At 44.0% G+C, this 20,537-nt stretch overlaps 2 protein-coding genes across 4 annotated transcripts in view; one reads left to right on the forward strand and one right to left on the reverse strand.

Annotated features, from left to right (window-relative positions):
• The window catches only part of MRE11 (MRE11 double strand break repair nuclease), a 38,348-nt gene extending 23,750 nt beyond the window's left edge, over positions 1 to 14,598 (reverse strand). Inside the window, exons 1-9 of one of the 3 annotated variants that reach the window (XM_077341481.1) lie at positions 14,575 to 14,598; positions 11,718 to 11,830; positions 10,992 to 11,130; positions 9,906 to 10,066; positions 9,397 to 9,484; positions 7,917 to 8,058; positions 6,017 to 6,131; positions 3,867 to 4,052; positions 1,707 to 1,878 (exon numbers count right to left, since the gene is read on the reverse strand). In XM_077341481.1, coding sequence (XP_077197596.1) covers positions 1,707 to 1,878; positions 3,867 to 4,052; positions 6,017 to 6,131; positions 7,917 to 8,058; positions 9,397 to 9,484; positions 9,906 to 10,066; positions 10,992 to 11,130; positions 11,718 to 11,737 — 1,023 coding nt within the window. In that variant the 5' untranslated portion in view covers positions 11,738 to 11,830; positions 14,575 to 14,598. Of the gene's footprint in view, positions 1 to 1,706; positions 1,879 to 3,866; positions 4,053 to 6,016; positions 6,132 to 7,916; positions 8,059 to 9,396; positions 9,485 to 9,905; positions 10,067 to 10,991; positions 11,131 to 11,717; positions 11,831 to 14,291; positions 14,398 to 14,422; positions 14,534 to 14,574 lie in introns of those variants that run through there. The other 2 variants (XM_077341479.1, XM_077341480.1) reach the window with 2 other exon arrangements.
• Positions 14,581 to 20,392, forward strand: ANKRD49 (ankyrin repeat domain 49). The gene is made up of 3 exons (XM_077341482.1): positions 14,581 to 14,802; positions 15,896 to 16,326; positions 17,585 to 20,392. The coding sequence occupies exons 2-3, from the start codon at positions 16,066 to 16,068 to the stop codon at positions 18,044 to 18,046; spliced, it is 723 nt and encodes a 240-aa protein (XP_077197597.1). The 5' UTR covers positions 14,581 to 14,802; positions 15,896 to 16,065; the 3' UTR covers positions 18,047 to 20,392.
• Positions 20,393 to 20,537: the final 145 nt, after the last annotated feature.

Here is a 20,537-nt window from a genome sequence, read left to right on the forward strand (position 1 = left end):
TTGCTTACTGTGAAGAATATTTTCAATTATTTCTATTGAAAATGTATTATTTGAAAACTTTCAAGCCAAATGCTTCCCTTTTGGCACAGTGTGCTGATTAGCAATAGAGATGGAAACACCTGCCAATTATTTCCAATTACATGAGAAGGTATTGTTGTCGCAAAAATATTAAGCATTATTAGAAATTAGTCTGTCCTATTTGCTTCAAGTAGTACTAGCTTCTGGTTTTGTACTGAAAGATAGCACAATAAGAAGAAAAAGAAGAAGAGTTGGTTCTTATATGCTGCTTTTCTCTACCCGAAGGAGGCTCAAAGCGACTTACAGTTGCCTTCCCATTCCTCTCCCCACAACAGACACCCTGTGAGGTGGGTGAGGCTGAGAGAGCCCTGATATCACAGCTTGGTCAGAACAGCTCTATCAGTGCAGTGGCAAGTCCAAGGTCACTCAACTGGTTGCATGTGGGGGAGTGCAGAATCGAACCCGGCTCGCCAGATTAGAAGTCCGCACTCCTAACCACTACACCAAACTGGGGGGAAATGACCTGAAGCCCCTTATTCATTCCATGAACACTGGATCACTACATTTACCAAAAACCAGCAACAAGGTCAACCCCACCTTTCCACATTGCCACCAGTCACGGCCCAAAAGGAAGAAATGGCCAGAAGATTCAGGAACGCCTTTGGCATAACATTAGTTGTTTGCCTAAGGCCTTGAACTTATGCCACAATGCGATTGGGCGGAAATGATTAGGGATGTACAAAAACAAACCAACCACAATTGTGTTTTTTTTTGGTTCAGGCATACTGAACTCAAAAAATACTGGTACTTCCCCATATTCCTAACTCCCATATATGGTATGGTATTTGGTAAATTTTCGGTAATGGTTTGGTATTCGGATTTGGTCATTATTAATGAATGCCTAATTTTTTCACCTCCATGCGTCCAAGGCATTGAAAGAAACTGAGATCCCTCCAAGTCGTGATGTCGTGGCTGGTCTCAATCCGTTTAAATGGCTTAACTTTGGCTATCCCCTGAGCCATTTTAGTAGCTGAAAAAATATCCCAAAAATCCAGCTGAATTAATACCTTAAAAATGCCAATAAGGTATCCTTCGGATATTTTTCAGTTCAGATTAACTGATTGCACGCTCCTAAGAGTGAGAGACACTTAGTACTGAACAAGTTCTCAAAGTCTCAAGTCTGTGTCCACAACTACTCCCTTCACATGCTAGAATTTTCTTCTTTTATGCCAAGATGGCGGGGCAAGACTAGTTCTGGCTAAGAACTGGAAATCACAGGAGATCCCAACAATTGAACTCTGGCTGGATAAACTTATTGAATTGGCAAAAATGGCAAAGCTTACTTCTAGAGTCAACAACATGGGGTCGCGATGGGACAGACACAACTTCGCAACTAACAACAATGACATAGTCAACAAAAGGCCAAGGGAAGAATTCCAGGAGCAGTGGAGTTTCTACTTGGACTATCTTGCCAAAGGAAGCTTGGAGCAAGCAAAGAAAAGGGACTACAGAAGGTCAAGTGATGGGGGCATGCTGTAACCAAAATATATTTTTTTCTTTTCTGTATATCTTTATAAAAATAAAACATTTCCAAAAAAATCATCCCTAATCTTTTATCTTACAGTCGGAAACCCACCAGACACCCATGCGTTGCTACGCTGACCATGTGAGAAGGAGAAAAAGGTTACCTTCTCCATGCAGAAAGCTTGTATGGCTTGTGTTACTTTAGGATTGTCGGGGTTGAAGATGTCCAGATGGTCAGCTAGGACCACATCGTCAGTATAGAAAGGCCGCACCGTCTGGAGAGGAATCTTCTGCAGGTTCATTTTCTTGCCCTTGATGAGCAGCAAGCCGACGTGCCTGGAATAAACGAGCAGAACAAACAGATATCCAGTATGGAACAATGGAAAAGAATGGCAACTGCAACTTTTGCCTATAATATGTTGACACCGTGGTAGGCACCCAAAAAGGAACCCCTGGTTTGAGCTTTAACAGATGGACAGTAGGAGCCAGGCCTATGGCTGAACTGACATTATTGAGGATGAGAATGGAATTGGCCGTTAAAAAATCCCTAGGGAATGAAGGAAAGATGCAAGAATCCCTCCCCCCTTACTCTGAACTTTGTCAAAGAAGACATTTCCTGCTACTAGCATGGAGCCTGCCTAAATGTCCCAAGGAAAGAGAGGGCAATTTTCATCACTTAATGCCTCCCACAACACACCACTGACTCTACCCTCCAGCCAGTTTGGTGTAGTGGTTAAGAGTGCAGACTTCTAATCTGGTAAGCTGAGTTTGATTCTGCACTCCCCCACATGCAGCCAGCTGGGTGACCTTGGGCTGGCCACGGCACTGATAAAATTGTTCTGACCGAGCAGTGATATCAGGGCTCTCTCAGCCTCACCCACCTCACAGGGTGTCTGTTGTGGGGAGAGGAAAGGGAAGGTGATTGTAAGCCGCTTTGGGTCTCCCTCGGGTAAAGAAAAGCGGCATATAAGAACCAACTCTTCTTCTTCTATAACTGGGAAATCTCCACCCCCACGAACGGTATTTAAGGCTGCAACAGGACAAGGGAGGCTGGGTAGTTGTGCTCTATAGATACATATCCATTGACCTGCAGAAATTTTAGGTGGGATCAAAGCCAGTGATTTAGCTAATTTCTACCTCCAAACTTTCTCTTCTGCCTTCCCACAACCCCTCCGCCAACCTGTGCAGGCTCCAAAGCTAACATTTCCCTCCAAGCTCTGTTATAGTCCTGCCCATGTGTCCTTCCCCCACCTGCCTGTGAGCCCTCCCATCCCCGACGCACACAGTCATAGGCACTGTGACCACAGGTCCTGCCGTCTGTCACAGCACTACAGTCCTGAATAGCTCTTCTGAAGCTTAGCAAATTCTCAGACCCTGGTGCGAGATAACGGCAAAGGGCAGGGGTTCATCTGCTGGAAACAGCTCTCTTTGCCCTGTCTCCTGACTTGTGAGGCTGAAAACAGGAACTCTCTTCACCATAGAGTTAGTGAGATAGACAGGGACACTGACCTGTCCCTAGAGGGTCATTTCCTGCTTCCCCAGTCTCTCTCCTTCTTCTCCTGCATCTCTCAAGCCTGCGACATGATGGGAGATGCCTCAAGCATCTCTCCCCATCCAGCTATTTAGGCTAGAATAGGAACCTCATCTTTATCTCTAAGTATGTAGAATTGCGGTCTCTAATAAATAATTCTTATATTACTTAAGTACCACGTGTCTTTCTTTGTGGGTTGTTTTCTGACCGCATGTATTCTGCTCCATGCTGTGCTGCTTGCCATACTAAGGTCCTCTGCTAACTTTCTGGATATTAAGCCCTTAGGTAAAGGTATCCCCTGTGTAAGCACTGGGTCATGTCTAACCCTTGGGGTGACGCCCTCTAGCGTTTTCATACCCCAGACTCAATATGGGGTGGTTTGCCAGTGCCTTCCCCAGTCATTACCGTTTACCCCCCAGCAAGCTGGGTCCTCATTTTACCGACCTCGGAAGGATGGAAGGCTGAGTCAACCTTGAGCCGGCTGTTGGGATTGAGCTCCCAACCTCATGGGCAGAGCTTCAGACGGCATGTCTCCTGCCTTACCACTCCGTGCCACAAGAGGCTCTCTATTAAGCCCTTACCAATGCTTAATATCCTTCATCATCAAAGAAGAGATGCTTGTTCCCAATAACTAGATTCGCCTTAAAAGATCACACAAACTTGCCTTAACTTCTTTGTGTGAAACTAACGGCAGAGCGCAAGCAAGAAACAACGCCCCACCCAGTCATATTCAGTATGTATAAGGAAATGTGCATACACAAAATAATATAAAAGTTGTGACAAAGGAACATACTTTTTCACAGCTTCTCCTGGTGACAGAGATGTGACCACTGAACTTCCCGGCTGAGAAACATAGAAAAGTTGTTGCTCGTTTCGAGTGGGTGCTATTTTACATTCGTGCTCATGACCCCAAATTACAAGATCAATAAAGTCATCTAAAAACTGTTCTGGGATATAGTTTGTGGCGCCGTGTTTACTCCTGTTCCAAAGAGAAGAAACAATGGACAGTTGAAAAAAGGTACATGTCCGGTGAAATTAACAGAAGGTATTATACAAGGAGCCAGCTTGGAATAGTAGTTAGGAGTGTGGACTTCTAATCTGGAGAGCCAGGTTTGATTCCCGGCTCCTCCCATGCAACCAGCTGGGTGACCTTGGGCTGGTCACTGACAAAGCTGTTCTGACCAAGCAGTAATATCAGGGCTCTCTCAGCCTCACCTCCCTCACAGGGTGTCTGTTGTGGGGAGAGGAAAGGGAAGGCAAATGTAAGCCACCTTGAGACTCCTTCGGGTAGTCAAAAGTGGGGTATAAAAACCAACTCTTCTTCTTCAAGCGACAAGCAGCACCAGTACCAGAACCCAACCCAGTGGGTTTCCATGCCAAAAAGCTTCATGTAACCAGAAAAACAAGCGCAACTGAATATGGATATTTCATATGTGATATATTTATATACCACATATGCAATATCCATATTCAGTTGTGCTTGTTTTTCTGCCAGTTTTCCTGTTATTCCGCCAGTGCCCTGACCTGGATAGCCCAGGCTAGCTTGATCTCATCAGAGCACAGAAGCTAAGCAGGGTCAGCCCTGACAAGTACTCGGATGGGGGACCACTGAGAAAGTCCATAGTTGCTACACAGAGGCAGGCAATGGGAACCTACCTGTGTCCCTCGAAGATCCTACGGGATTGCCTGCAGTGGCTGTGAGTTGATGGCAAAAAATTAAAAATCTACTGCTGCATTCAAGGTGGTTTGCGAGTCTAACACCTCAAATGTAATACAAAATGAAAAGGGAAGATGAAAACAAGCACACCACGGTACAAACTCTTAGATTCATGGCTGCATTTCTGTGACTAATTCTGCTCTCAATGATGTGGCAGAAGTGCCGTTTCTGATTGCAGGAGGTGGCACTGCCTCAATCACCAAACACAATTCATGGCTAAATCGACACCTGCCTCTGTGTTCAGGGCTGTGAGGTTTGGAAAACAATTGGAAGGATACAAATAAAATAAAATTGCCTCATCTTCATTTATGAATTACAGGTCAGAAAAAAGTGCATCTTTAGGGGATATTTAGATTTCAAAGATCACTGCCGCTCGTTTTATATGCACAGAGATTTGGGTTTCTGTTCCTCAAATACTGCCCCAGCAAACACTACAGCAAACTATTTCTGAAGCTGAGGCATGTAGAAAAGCATTTTCTGCTGTTCAAAGCATGCATAATTTACGAAAGAAAAAAAAACTAATGAAGGGATGGCCCACTAGGCATGCAAATCTTTCAAAATCACAGAGAGGATGTTAAAATTCCATATCTAAAGCTAAAACATTGCCCAAGGTTAAAAGGTAAAGGTATCCAATGTGCAAGCACTGAGTCATGTCTGACCCTTGGGGTGACGCCCTCCAGCATTTTCACGGCAGACTCAATACCCTGAGCCTTCGGGGAGGGCGGTATATAAATCTAAAATAAATAAATAAATAAACAAACAAACAAACAAACAAACAAACAAATAAATAAATACAGGGTGGTTTGCCAGCGCCTTCCCCAGTCATTACCGTTTTACCCCCCAGCAAGCTGGGTACTCATTTTACCGACCTCAGAAGGATGGAAGGCTGAGTCTGGACATGCCTACCCAGAGCCCCTCCCCTTCCCCCTCCCTCCAGGCCCATGATTGGCCATTGGGGGGAGAGCAACATGTTCATATATGGTCATATCACCTGATAAGTATTCAACACATTTCAAAATATATAAAACATTTGTTAAATCCCACCCATTGATGAAATCTTTTCAGGGCTGTCAGGAAACCCCAGGGTTTCATGAAACCCTGGTTAAGAAAGCCTGCTTTGGACACTGTACTACAAAGCATTTCACACTGGCAAGGAGTGGGAGGATGAAAAGTGTGCAGATCCACTGGTGTCCTTGCATAGCTGGCTTGATGAGTGACAGCAGTACCTGTTCTGATGAATTACAAAGAGATTAAACCAACTGTCCTCATCTTCCTTTGGCCGCAGCATGGTTACTTGCTTATTCACAAACATCCGGTACAACCTCTCATCTGGAATAGATCCTGGAACAGACACAATTTACGTATTACAGGTAATGAGATTTTAGTTCCAAACCTGGTAAACACTGCACAGTGCCACAGAGTGACAGATGGTCCCAGGTGAGCAGATGGATGGCAAACTGCCCCCATTCCCTGTATCTGCTACTGCCGCAAGTCAGAGCTAAGAACCATGTTATAAATTCAGCCTCATTTGGGGATCTGCTCATTTTCACATACCAAGGCAGTTCCAGCAAATAGAAGAAGAGTTGGTTCTTATATGCCGCTTTACTCTACCCGAAGGAGGCTCAAAGTGGCTTACATTCACCTTCCCTTTCCTCTCCCCACAACAGACACCCTGTGAGGTAGGTGAGGCTGAGAGAGCCCTGATATCACTGCTCAGTCAGAACTGCTTTATCAGTGCTGTCGCGAGCCCAAGGACACCCAGCTGGCTGCATGTGGGGGAGCGCGGAATCAAATCTGACTCGCCAGATTAGAAGTCTGTACTCCTAACCACTACACCAAGCTGGCTCTACACCAAATACTGTCCTACACCAAGATTTTTTTTTTAATTGTGGTTCAAATATCCAGAGATCTCTGCTTCCCTCATACAATAGTCTCTCCGGGACCAGAATGTATAAGAAGAAATACTCCAAGCAAAATGTGAGTCCAACAGCACCTTTAAGATGCACATGAAAGCTCACACCTTGAATAAAACTTTGTTGGTCTTAAAGGTGCTTTTGGACTCACATTTTGTTCTGCTACTTCAGACCAACACAGCTACCTTTTCTTAAAACTCATAGGTTTTACTTTGTATATTATTTAGCTGCTAGGGTTTCTTGCTCTTGTGTGAAGATTGTATCCCTTTGTTTTCTGACCTTAGGAAAATAAAGACCTCCTTAAAACTCAGAAAGAGGAAGAAAAAAGAGCATGTGAGCTGTGAGGAACACATTCTAACTCGAGAAGAGCAACACATAAATAAAGAGAATATATAAAGTGACCCTCTTCCAGTGTAATCCTAAACACCTTCTAAGCACACGCAGTCAGCTGGGTGACTTTGCGCTCTCCACAGTTCTCTTAGAGCTCTCTCAGCCCCACCTACCTCATAGGAAGTCTGTTGTGGTAAGAGGAAGGGAAAAATGTTTGTAAGCCGCTTCGGGGCTCCTTTCAGTAGTGAAAAGCGGGGTATTAAAAAGCCAGCTCTTCATTTTAGTCTGCAGGATAAAATCTAGGGGGGCTTTGTACGGGGGGAAAAAAACAGGAAGCCTTGAGGTTGCTCCCTACCAGCTGGCTACTTACCAGGACACTGAGCCCATCCTGAGCAGGTACATGAAAGCCATGCACCCGCAGCCATAGGCTCAGACCTGGTTTGGAAACCTCTCTCTGAGGCTGTACAGAAAGCAAACCTCTCCCCTTAGGAAACGGGAAGAAAATAGCATCACCTCCCAAAGTGTACTGCTGACTCCAGCATTCCTCTGCCTCTTCAGCATGAGACAGGAGGTGCTTCAGAAGAGCCCATGAAGTCTTTGAAACTGGAGTCTTTGAAACTGGAGGAAGTGCCTATTAAGAAGCAGTTAACTTCCAGCATTGAACAACACTTTAAACTTCCCAAACATCTTGCAGAACCTCCCAATATTCTATGTTGTACCTCACACACACCACTCCCCAGGCAGCCAATCAGTGGTGGTGGTCGTCACTGCCCTTCCCAAAATCCCGGAAGTACCTGGACAGTCAGCAAGGTTGACAATACCTGGAATGTGTGTTATTTGGTAAAATGCACCAATATTCTGACTCAGTGTGACTGCAGCTTACCTAGTCCATAGAGAGCAATTTTTGAACTGCCCTTCTGAAGCAAAACAGGACTAACATCGATCTTCTCTACAGATGGTGATCGCCCGAAATGATTCACAAGTCCCGCACAACTTAAAATGTCCAAAGCGCAAAGTGCATCTGCCTGTAAGAAAAAGCATTAAAGGTAAAGGTATCCCCTGTGCAAGCACTGTCATGTCTGACCCTTGGGGTGATGCCCTCTAGCATTTTCTTGGCAGACTCAATACAGGGTGGTTTGCCATTCCCTTCCCAGTCATTACCATTTTACCCCCCAGCAAGCAAGCTGGGTGCTCATTTTACCGACCTTGGAAGGATGGAAGGCTGAGTCAACCTTGAGCCGGCTGCTGGGATTGAACTTCCAACCTCATGGATTGACAGCTTCAGACAGCATGTTGGCTGCCTTACTACCCTGCGCCACAAGAAGCTCTTAAGAAAAAGCATTACAGCCTCTAAATTTCCAAACTGGCCAAACCTGGCTTATAAATGGACACTGTCCTGACCATTAGATATGAAAAGTGAGCACTCCCCTTCAGCTGTTCCTCTGGTCTAATGCAATGCAATCTAACCTACTTGTTAATGTAATGCAAATAAAAATGCCAATGACATTGAAATTAATCTGGAGGTCTCCTGTTAACTAGATTCGTCAGCTTGGCCATTTTACATAGTTCTCCAAGCTTAATAAAGTGGCAGATTCTTTATTTGCTGCAAACACTTAAACAAAGGAGTATCCAGACTAGTAAAAAAAATTATAGGCTTGTAGCTTTTGTGGACTTGGAGAGAATCCAAGCTAACTCCAAGATAAGGAATTAAATCGTGGGCACAGTTATGCAAGCATTTTTGCACAAAACATTTAAAATGCATTTTAGTGGCTCTGTGATACCGTTTCCTTAGTAGTACAATCAGAGGTTAGGATATCATGTTTGTTCTTTATGGTCTAAAAACGTGAACAGCTTTCCAGTGCAATCCTAGGTAGAGCTCCTCCAGGTTAAACTAAGTGAAATCAGTGGAGTGTCTCCACAGACAATTGCTCTGAAAGGCTGTTTACATCCTAACACCATTATGAAAATACTTTTGCTCCTGTCCTCCAATTAAGGGACTTCTGAAGATCAGTATACCTGAAAATTAATCATACTTGTTAGCATTCCAAATTTATCAGTTTGAAATTAATTTGAATACAATGGACATATAAAGTTGCCTAATATGGAGTCAGACCAAGGGTCCAAAATCAGTATTGTGTACTTAGATTAACAGGGGCTCTCCATGGGCTTAAGCAAATGACTTTCATTTCACCTGCAACCTGATCCTTTTAACTAGAGATGTCCGGGATTGAATTTGGAACCTTCTGCATGCCAAGCAGATGCTCTACCTCTGAGACACAGCCCCTTCCAATAGCATCAAATAACACAACCCCTCCCCCCCACACTAGGAAAAAGCCACATATGAGAGGGATCAAAGGACTTACTCCTGTTGGATCATCATGGTTGCCATGAATACTAAAAACTGGAATAGAAACATTGAGATTTTCATCTTGGTAGTTCACCCATGGAAATCTAAACAAGACAACAAAGTTCTATAAATCAATTATTTTTCATAGAAAAAATCATTTAGCATACTACTCTTTTTACTATTCTATTTTTTATTTAGTACTTTATTTGGCACTACCAAAAACAAACCCCATATCTGATAACTCACTCTTGCTAAAGAACTGATTCTTCCATTAGAACTGAGCAAAAACAGAGTCTGCAATTCTGCCTCCTTAAAACCAATATGACTTTTGCTACTGAATTCACCTAAAGTAAAACTTTGTGCTAAAATAGGCAAAAACGTAAACCATTCTTCATGTCCACTAGATTCACATGGCTGAAGCCCTCGTATGTAAAACTGACTTTAAAATATTATAACTTTCATTTTAAACACTATTTACAAAACTGCACAAGTTATCGATATTCACAGACAGGGATGCAGACTTACTTGCTAAAACCAAAGTTAACTGACTGGTCGCTCAGAATTTCAAACTGCACAGGACGATCACCCATGCAATATTTCCTTAATAATTCTATGCACGTATGTAATGTTTTCCTAGAAGGCTTATTTTCATGAAAGAGATCTCCACCTAATAAAATAAAGTCCACCTACAAAAAAAGAAAGAAACCCTCTAAACATTCAGATTTCTCATGTAAGCTATTTACATATCATAAAGCACAAAATCTTAACATTCTATACACATTACCTCACTTTCTTGGTATTTAAGAACCTTCAAGAATGTAGTTATGTTGACCATAAAAGAAGTCTCTTTAAAAAAGCAATGTACAAGCAGCTTTTAAAAAACAATTTTCAGACAGCTATTTTAAACTGGTTTGCATCTTTAAATACTCAAGCCTGAAAAATAAACATTAGGTTAAAAAAAAGGAATCAACTATGGTCAATAAACATGCTACACTGAAAAAAATACACTATTCTAAGGTGGACTGCAAAATGGTACATTACAAAATGCAACAAAATGGCCCTTGTAATGCCACTAACAGCATTTAACAACTTATGAAAATATTTGGTCTTGTTACCAATTTCTAAAAGCCAGTTTGGTGTAGTGGTTAGGAGTGCAGACTTCTAATCTGGCATGCTGGGTTCGATTCTGCACTCCCCCACATGCAGCCAGCTAGGTGACCTTGGGCTCCCGACAGCACTGATGTAACTGTTCTGACCGAGCAGTGATATCAGGGCTCTCTCAGCCTCACCCACCTCACAGGGTGTCTGTTGTGGGGAGAGGAAAGGGAAGGCAACTGGAAGCCGCTTTGAGCCTCCTTCGGGTAGGGAAAAGTGGCATATAAGAACCAACTCTTCTTCTTCTAAAACCAATGAACTAAAAGCTATCTGTAATGCGTAATCCTTCATTACTATCCCAAACCCTCCCAAATGGTTGAAGCCGAACAGGATGGGAAGCAAGACCAGAAAAAGTAGTTTGTCAGTGTTATAATCCTCCTCACACACTGCCGTGATATCCACACACAATCCACAGGGAATCAGGAGACAGCTACATCTGTTATAAGGCATACATACCTCATTAGTTTGTGCAAGTTTCAAGATTTCATCAAAAGTTACAAACGTATCGTTTCCACGCACAGCATCCTTCTCCAAATAGCCCAGATGAATATCTGTAGCGACTAAAATTTTAAATGTGTCTTTTCCTTCTTCCTCCCTAAAGGGAATGTAGGACAAACAAAATGGGACACTGTATTCTATTGTATCAACTTATAAGATGACTCTTTATTCAAAAGATAAAAACACAGAGCAAGGATTCATGAAGAGAAGCATCTGGCTGCCTCCACTTTGGGCAAGCCATTCTGGTTATCTCAGGAGTGACTTGACAATCCAATCACACATGATGAATGGAAGCAACAGATTTGCCCATCCCCAGCAAAGGCTGTTTGGAAGGAAGACCACAGCAATCAACTATGCTGGGAGTTGTTGGGTGTTTTGGACTTTTGCAAAGAACCTTTGCTTATTGAACTATCTTCCCCCTGCACTACAGTTTCACAGGCTATAAACACAAAGAGATTTTTCTCTGCTTGCTTCACTTACTTGCAACCAGCTTTCCTTTGCTGTTAAATCGGGCTTTCTTTACACCAACTAATATTCCAGTAAAAGGGGAGGGGGAGTACAGAAATGGGAAGGGCGATATCAAGTATCTTAGAAGAAAACATGATTGCTCGATTTTAATGTCACTCAATCACTGAAATATGAGTCTGCCAAAGGACAGAATATTTTGGTTTAAGGGGGACTTACGTGGACGTGGCAGGACTCATCTTTCTGCAGTCACGATAGGCCCAAATTCACCAGACGTCTGACTTGTAGTGCTAACAGATTTGGAGACTAAAAGGCACTTTCAGAGTCAAGACCTAGAAAGCACAGGAAATAAAATGAGAATTACCATTTTATGTCCAGAAATATTTCATCAGTTGAAATAAATGGGACTGCTTTCCCATTTGAGTGAGAAACCATTTATTTTCAAACAGAGGAAATCAATGACAGCTACCTAAAACCAGAAGTACAATCGACAGAATAGATTAAATCCTAAATGCATGTTTGAGTAGAAACCTGTTTTCTTCTGAAACATTTTAAGCTTGGTTGTTCGGCAGGAGACATTCACAAAGATATTTGGGTCCAGGCAAAAGTATGAAGGCAATTACCATTATTTTGAATTGCATCCAGACAATAACAAATTGCTACTGCAGCTCACAGAAAGGCTGAATTTGAGAACGACTGGAAAACATTTTATAATACTTGGGGAAGAAAAAACAGGAGTATCAGGGTACCTTAAAAGACAACATCATTTTATTCCAGGATAAGCTTTGTAAACTAGAGCTCCAGATGCAATATATCCAGAAATGGGTCTAATGCGAAAGCATTTATGCTGGAATAAAATTTTGCTACTCTTCAAGAATGTCAGGAAAGTCCTGTTAATTTTTGTTGCAGCAAATCAGTGCAATTCTAAACAACGTTTTATTATTGATTTTATTTACTGCTACCTCCATACAGAGCTGGGTTAGGGCGATTTACAGTGTAACTCATAAAATCACAATTAAAATCATAATTAATTAAAATACCAAAACAATTCAAACAATACTGTGCTTTGTTATGCTGGTCCACCTGGACTGCATGGTGATGTTTTAATTCTAGTTCAGAGGGGGGAATATGGAAATGAGTGGACGGAGACCCATAGATTCTATTGGCACTAGTTTGTTCTGGCCTGGTGTAAGAACACCATCTTCCAGGCTCTGTGGAACAGAGGTAGTTCAGTCAGTGCCTGATTTTTAACCAGCAGCTTGTTCCACCAGTCAGGGGCCATGCCCAAGAAGGCCCTGGCAGAGAACAGACGTACCTCCCTCAGGCTGAGGACCACCAACATATTAGTGTTGGATGATCTTAAGGTCCTACTGAGGGCATACTGGGAGGAGCAGTCCTTTAGCTATGCAGAGCCCAGACCACATATGGCCTTGAAGGTTAAAAACAACATCATAAACTTGATCTGGAATTCAACTGGCAACAGAGTTATATCCTTCCAAGCAGATTGATTTCAACAGATTAAGAAGGCCATGAGCACCTTTCCTGGCAGCCACTGTTTTTGGAGAAAGGGTGGAGAGCGTCAGCTTGGTGTAGTGGCTAGGAGTGCAGACTTCTAATCTAGCGAGCCGGGTTTGATTCTCTGCTCCCCCACATGCAACCAGATGGGTGACCTTGGGCTCACCATAGCACTGATAAAGCTGTAATATCAGGGCTCTCTCAGCCTCACCTAACTCACAGGGTGTCTGTTGTGGGGAGAGGAATGGGAAGGCGACTGTAAGCCACTTTGAGACTCCTTCGTGTAGAGAAAAGCGGCATATAAGAACCAACTCTTCTTCTTCTTCAATGGGGGGGGGGGTTGTTTGCCCACCAGGACTTCTCAAAGACTGTCATTTTGACTGACTGTGCAGTTTTGTTTTTAAATCAAATAATTTAATTCTGCAGGGCATGCAAGATGGAGCTCTTCCACCAGGCTTTTGGTCGAGACAAGTGAACCAACCACCAACCAGAGCACTGAAGTCCCTTCCACCATCACCTGCACCCACAGAAGAAGAAAACTGAAGTACAGTGCAGCAAAACAGAGTTCAAAAGTTTGACTGTTGAATGTCAATTTGTAAACAGTTGTAAAAATGGTTTTTATTCAATTCAAGATGCCTATATCATTGTACTATTTCTACAGAAGTTTTCAATGTAAACTGCCCTGAGCCATGAGAGTGGGTGGAATATATAATTATATAATTATATAAATAATGCACTTTCAACATGCTTTTGCAGCTGCATTTTCCTGGCACAAAACTGCACTTAAAGTGCATCATCCAACGAGAGCTCTGCACCTAAAGTGCACTGAGAATGCATTATCTAGATAACTCTTTGGCCTCTTAACTCGCATTGACTGTTTATGCACTGGGAATTTCACTGCCCCAGTTCTGGTGCAGGAGCACAAATCGGGAGCGGATGAGGTGCACCGGGCCAAATGCTCCCCTGTGTGGGTGCAGGATCCTATGCGTAGGGCTGATCCTGCGTTGAGCAGGGGGTTGGACTAGATGGCCTGTATGGCCCCTTCCCACTCTATGATTCTAGGAATAGGTGGGGCAACCTGCCAGCCTGCAGCCCGGCATGAAACCTCCAGTGCGTAAACCGTCATTGTCAGGAGGGTTTTCTGCAACATACTTTTTGCCACTGTCCCTTCAAAGGCTGCCAAGTAGCTTGGGGTGGGGAGTATATTTGACATGCCTCAGATTCCTCTCCTGTGCTACCCTGGCCCACGGGCGGCTGAATCCCAAATATTGACCACACCTTCACGTGGCAGCAGGTGCAAATGCAGCCCCGCCAGCCTAGAGGGCTCTCCCTTCGGGGCCCTTTTTAGCCTCGAGGGGGTCCGCCTGCAACGCGCCTCTCTCCCGCTCCATCCCCCCGCCCGAGCCTACCGCGAGACTCCCAGGTCCGCCAGGCCTCCGGTTTCCATAGCACCGCGCGCAGCATAGCCCCGCCCCCTCCCCGGAGAGCGCGCCCAGTTCTCGCGATAAGACCGCCCTCCCACTTCACCGCCTGTGCATCTTCACCACCCCCCCCCACCCACCCGCGGGTAGTCGGCCGCTGCTCGCGACCGCAGCCCGCTCCTAGTGCGCAGGCGCGGTACTATTCGAAGGGAGGCCGGTGAGGTCGAAGGAGGCCGGAAGTCTCCTCGGAGTGAGGGAAAGCCGGCCTTCTGGGGGTGCTGCCGGTCATCCCTTGGCCCCGCCCCGAAGGGAGCTGCATGGGGAGCGCGAGCGGGGCAGTTTGAGCCTTGCAGCGTTCCGTTCTAAAGGTGAATTGCCTGCTTCAGGTGCTGGTTGTCATGGAAATGCGTGTATTATGTGTGTGTGTGTGTGTGCGTACCTGTAAGAACGTGCTGAGTGCCTGCGTGTCCATCCCTATCATGCCTTGCTATGTCCATCTTGTGCATCTATCCTGCATACATGCATATGTACGTGGTGTATACAGAGGGGGTATCTTGATATGTGGTGTCACTTGTGTCCGTGTGCATGAAAAGTGTATGCGCTTGTACATATGTGGCATGTTTCTTGTGGACCCTGGCCCTGAGGTTGCTGCTCTTGGCGAGGAGATGGCAATTGCAGGGGTGGGAATGGAAAATTTGGGCCAAGATAGTTTGGGATGCAAGACCAAAAGAAGCATTCTGCGAGGTAAGATTAGCTAGTGCAGCCATCTGCTTTCCCATCGTGTTCTGCACACATTGGATAATGCATTTCAATGCGCTTTAGAAGTAGATTATCCTGTTCTGCACAGGAAAATCCAGCTGCAAAAGCACATTGAGTGTGCGTTATCTAACGTGTGCATAATCGTGGCCAACTAGGTGGCTCCCCAAAAGCCCACAAATAAGGCATGAAAGCAGCGGCTCTTCTGATCCCCGAGATACGCTGCTTCTGGGAACAGAAGTTCCATTAAGCCGCCATAGGTAGTAGTTCTCCTTCATAAAGGACTCCATTCCCTTTATAAAGCTATGTAAGTTGATGGCTATTGATGTAGGTTTATCATTTGACAACTGGTGGCTATCACTGCAGCAAATTACTTCTGTCTCTCCCCAATGATGTTTTAGCTCAGGAAAATGGCTTGGGAAGGAGTTGCAGCCCCTACTCTTCCCATGCCACAGTCAGGCTGAATTGGACCCCCCACAGACTTTTGAAATGCCAGTCCTTGTGTCTGCATGGAAACCAAGTCAAAACTCAAACTTAACTTATTATAAATTGCATGGTGGTGAGGGTTTGGCTCCTGGAGGGAGAGGTTTAATAAAACCTTACACAGAAACCATCTGTCATTTTTCTAGAGAAGATCCCAACACTCTGTCCCCCTTTGCCTCTGGTCACTGTATTAACCCAGTTTTAATTTTCCTTCCCCTAAAGGGTGTCAAGGTGTTGCTGCTATATATGCCATTCTCCGTTCACTTTTCGTAATTGTTCTTATACATTTGCATATTCTGATGATGAACCACCTGGAAATGAAACGAGCCAGAAAAAGAAGTGGATTTATTTCACTATGATCATTGAAGGCTGAAATATTAGAATCTACAAAGATGGACGGAGGTGAGAAATTGTCTGACAAGAATATAGAGGAGGAGGCAAAAGATGACAAAGACTTTCCTGAGAGTTTTAATCAACTGGAATTGCTGGAGACACACAGGCACCTGATCCCCACCGGGACACAGAGCCTTTGGTCTGGAGATTCTGATGAGGAAGATCAGGATGAAAAAAATGAGGAATGGTACCAAGCCCAGGAGAAAAAGCTGGAGAGCAGCCCAGATAAGCTGTTGCTTTGGGCAGCTGAAAAAAATCGAGTAAGTATTGGTAATTTTTTGGAATGTTCTTAAATAAGGCCTATGTGGACAATGCTCAAACGGTTAAGAATTCTGGACGCCCATTTCACAAAAGTCAGTGTACTTTATTGCTGGAGCCCCAGTAGAATTAGTGAGACCAGAGTTCAAATCCCTACCCAGCCAAGAAACTCAAGCCCTAACTGCATCTTACATGTGGTCCCACTGAGGACTTGCAGCAGGATGTCCACTGGGAGTTCCCATGGCAACCAGATGTAGAAGTGTTGCGTTGGCCCAATTGCAGTTGGGATTATGATGTAGGAGCTCTTTCCCCACCCTGTGCCCTGGACACAACCGGAACAGGAACCCTACAGTGCTTGTCCCTGTTGGGACCAAACGTAAAATGCGATATATTGTCTAGACTTCACTGATGTTGCAGTCCTAAACAGAATCATGCACTTCTAAGGCCATTCATGCCAACAGACTTAGAATCATACAGTTGGATGGGGCCTCCAGGCTCATCTAGTCCAACCCCCTGCAGAATTCAGGAAATGGCCACAAGAGCCAAGCACCTACACAATCCTTTCTATCCACCCACTTACAACACTGCTTGGGATTGCATTGTGAGTGACCTTGGGCCGGTCACCCACTTTCTGTCACCTTACCCTTCCATGCAGAGGAATTGTGAGGCAAGAAGAACCATGTGTGCTTTTCCTGAGCTCTTGGAAGGAGGGCTGGGATGAAACTAGTGGTTACTGTCTTGCTCAGGGTCGCTAAAAGAAGCTACAAGATTGAAGTGCCATTTGAACCCTGCTTTCCAAATCCCAGACACACAGTTAGCCTTTGAATCAGTTTCCACAATCACTGGAGGTTTTGTAGATGAATTTGTATTTTCAAGAAGCTTGTTTTGGCCATCGCAACAAGAATCCCTAATTTGGTTAGCATTATGTAACGCTGCTGTCAGCATCGTCTCTTTTCATCCTTGCTGCAATCTGCCGTTGATAAGTTGGACAAATGTGGTACACAGGTCCGACTGCTGTATCACAAAAAAGTTGCAGAGCTAGGAAGAGTGTAAGGGGCTAGGGGTAGTCAAACTGCGGCCCTCCAGATGTCCATGGACTACAATTCCCATGAGCCCCTGCCAGCATTCGCTATGCTGTCTATGGACATCTGGAGGGCCGCAGTTTGACTACCCCACTGTCTGCAGCAGTCAAAGGCACTACTTCCGCACTGGCCCCGAAATGGGTGCATGTTCTGCATATAATCTGCCTCTTTTCCACAGCTTAACACAGTACAAAGGCTCCTATCTGAAAACCTCGCTCCAGTCAACGTCCAGGATGAAGACCAATACACCCCCCTCCACCGCGCTGCCTACAATGGCCACTTAGAAGTCGTGCGTGAATTGATTGCCCACGGCGCAGATGTCCATGCTTTGACGGTGGACAGCTGGACACCCCTCCACAGCGCCTGCAAGTGGAACAACACAAAGATAGCCTCATTCCTGCTTCAACATGGGGCAGACATCAATGCTCAGACCAATGGCTTGCTCACCCCACTTCACCTTGCTTCAGGAAACAGGGAGAGTAAGGAAACCCTTGAACTCCTGCTGATGAATCGCTATTTGAAGCCAAATCTCAAAAACAACCTGGATGAGACGGCCTACGATATCGCTCGCAGGACTGACATCTATCACTACCTGTTCGAAATTGTCGAAGGTTGCACAAATTCCGTGTCGGATCCTTAGTTATCGTCTACATCTGAATGTCAGAATTGTTTCCTAGCGCCTTTTTTGTAACACTTTGTAATTGCACTCGGAGTTGGTGCTTTCAACCCTGCCTCTCAGTATAGCTTTACTCTATGGAATACTGAAATGAGGTCTCATTTTGTGGAGATGTCATTATTTTTATAATATAAACTACACTACCCTTATATTTGTGAAGCATTTTCACTTTTACTTGAAAAGCTTTGTGGGGGGGGGGGCTTAACTGAAAAGGAAAATCGGAGGTGAGCAGCTGAAACTGTCACCAAACAGTTCTGAATTTTCCAGATGCCTATCTCGTCTGTTTTCTCAGCTGTTAGACTGACTCATCTTGAAATCAACAGTGCCACAAATAATATGGCCAAGTGAGAAATGAGCTAATCCAGCCATTGCTGCAGTATATGCCAGCCATGAATGATTTTCCTATCTTTAAATAATACAAACTTGGGCTTTTATAAGTGGTCATAAAAACACCTAAATGTGTCAAAGTGATGCAGGGGCAGTAGTGCTTTCTGGATGGATTTGCAAATAGGGTCCTAGGGTCCCACTTATAGGTTAGATTTGAGAAACAGACGAGCAATTCTCTCATGGTGGTAACACAAGCAGGTGTTTATGGTAAAGTCAGTCCCGTACATGAAACGCCACATCTGAAGTGGCTCACTGATGCAAATGCTGTGAAGTTCCAGGACTTGCTTGGTAGTATCCTTATCATTCTCCAGTCTGGTTTATACATCACTTGCCTCTTGCCTGCTCCAAACATGGGAATAACCTGTGGAAGCCATTGAGTGTCATTCATAAGGTTAAAAGTAGCTTGTAGGACTTGGTGGGTTACCAGTCTTGACAGCACTTAGGGTTATCTCACATAATTTTGTATGTGCAACTCTGAAGACATTCATGTGCACAATGCACATGGTCTAAACCCCCTCTTCTCTCTGTCACACACACACACACACACTTGCCAGTTTTCCTGTGACTCACATGGACTTGTCCCAGACAAAAGGTTAGAGACAGATTCATTCTTCTTCTCACTATGTTTAAATGTGTGAAACAGCATTAACTGTATGTATGTGTTTTCTGTGCAGCAGACTGTGGGAATGTGCTGGATGGGAGCTCAAAATTGCAGAAGTTAAGGTCTAATTTCTATGGGCATGATGAACCTGTGAGCCTGGGACGTCGTGTGCTCTGCTGCTGCTTCAGAGTATTGTTTATGCTTTGTTCATTTTTTTTAATGTCTTGTGTGAATCTACCTTAAGTTTTTTTTTTTAATCTCAAATTGGGTTTGCTTGTGATACATTGTCATTCTGCTTGCTGTGGAATCCATCATCTAAGGTAATGACCTTGTATGCCAAAATCCACTTTGCTCTGAAGGAGACCCATTTATCTTCAGTGGGAGGTCAAGTGAGAGAACTCTGAAGCCAAGTGGCTTGGGTCTGGAAGCCTAACTTCTGAAAACCTAACTTCTGAAAAACTTTCTAATTACCTCTTGCACAGAAGCAAGTCCCACTGAAGTAAACGGAGCTTCCTTGCATGTAAACGTGGCTAGGTTTCAGGCGCTACAGTGTGATTATTTGAGCTGATGTACTCAGGATTACATAACTCTGGTTGTGTATTTACAAACTCCCTTTTATCCGGAATGCGCTTACAATGCCAGTGTCACTACAACATCTTTTCTCAAAAGTAATTTCTTAACCATTTGAACTAGAAACTAAGCCTCACTGAGATTTATGGAATACACTGCCAAGTGAACTGCTTAATAAAAGCCTGCCATTCTAAGTTCACTCGTTTTTCAGGGTTTGATGTTGAAGCCAGTACTCCCAATTTTAAGCGGTTTACAGATTACCATCTTAAAGTTACACTACATGTTTTAAACCTCTTTGGAACCCATGTCACTGTTCCTACTTTCCTCAAAGGACAATGAGGATTGTTGCTTTCTGAGAATGCTGAGCTGCCTTCAGAACAGCAAGTCTCAGAATTCTTTGGCTGGGACCCCCCCCTAGTAAGTGGGTTATGCATAATGTAGATATGTTAACTAATAGCATGTCTTCAAGTAGTGTGAACTACTGTACAGGGAAAGCTGTGAAGCCCTCATGCATTGTAACCAAGGAGAGAGCTGGAGTATTTATTGTATGAAATGCCATACGGATTCTGTCAAACTTCATTTTAACATTAAAAAAAACCACACTTCTGTGAGATTCTTGTTAACTTTTCCAAACTGCATGAAAACTGAATGTAACTGAACTTATACAGGTCACACTTGAACTACGGTGTATTGTAATTCTTCTGTGAGTCATATTTAAAAATAAAATATTTATCACTTAAACCTGAACAGGGCTTTTGTTACCGTCTCCACAAAATTATTCATTGAAGTGATTGGGGATTGGATGAGAGTGGTACTTGGGAAGGCTAATGGAGTTCTGAGTGTTTATTTGGAAGCCTGTATACAGATGTCCTGCTTCCAAATAAAAGTTTGCCTAGA

Source organism: Paroedura picta, chromosome 6 (assembly GCF_049243985.1).
Source record: "Paroedura picta isolate Pp20150507F chromosome 6, Ppicta_v3.0, whole genome shotgun sequence".
Lineage (NCBI taxonomy): Eukaryota > Metazoa > Chordata > Lepidosauria > Squamata > Gekkonidae > Paroedura > Paroedura picta.

What these genes read in the sequence shown, in the direction of transcription:
- ANKRD49 (XM_077341482.1), top strand. Translation starts at nt 16,066, where the DNA reads ATGGACGGAGGTGAGAAATTGTCTGACAAGAATATAGAGGAGGAGGCA. An exon ending in GGGCAGCTGAAAAAAATCGA is followed by an intron (nt 16,327 to 17,584) that starts GTAAGTATTGGT and finishes TCTTTTCCACAG; the next exon opens with CTTAACACAGTACAAAGGCT.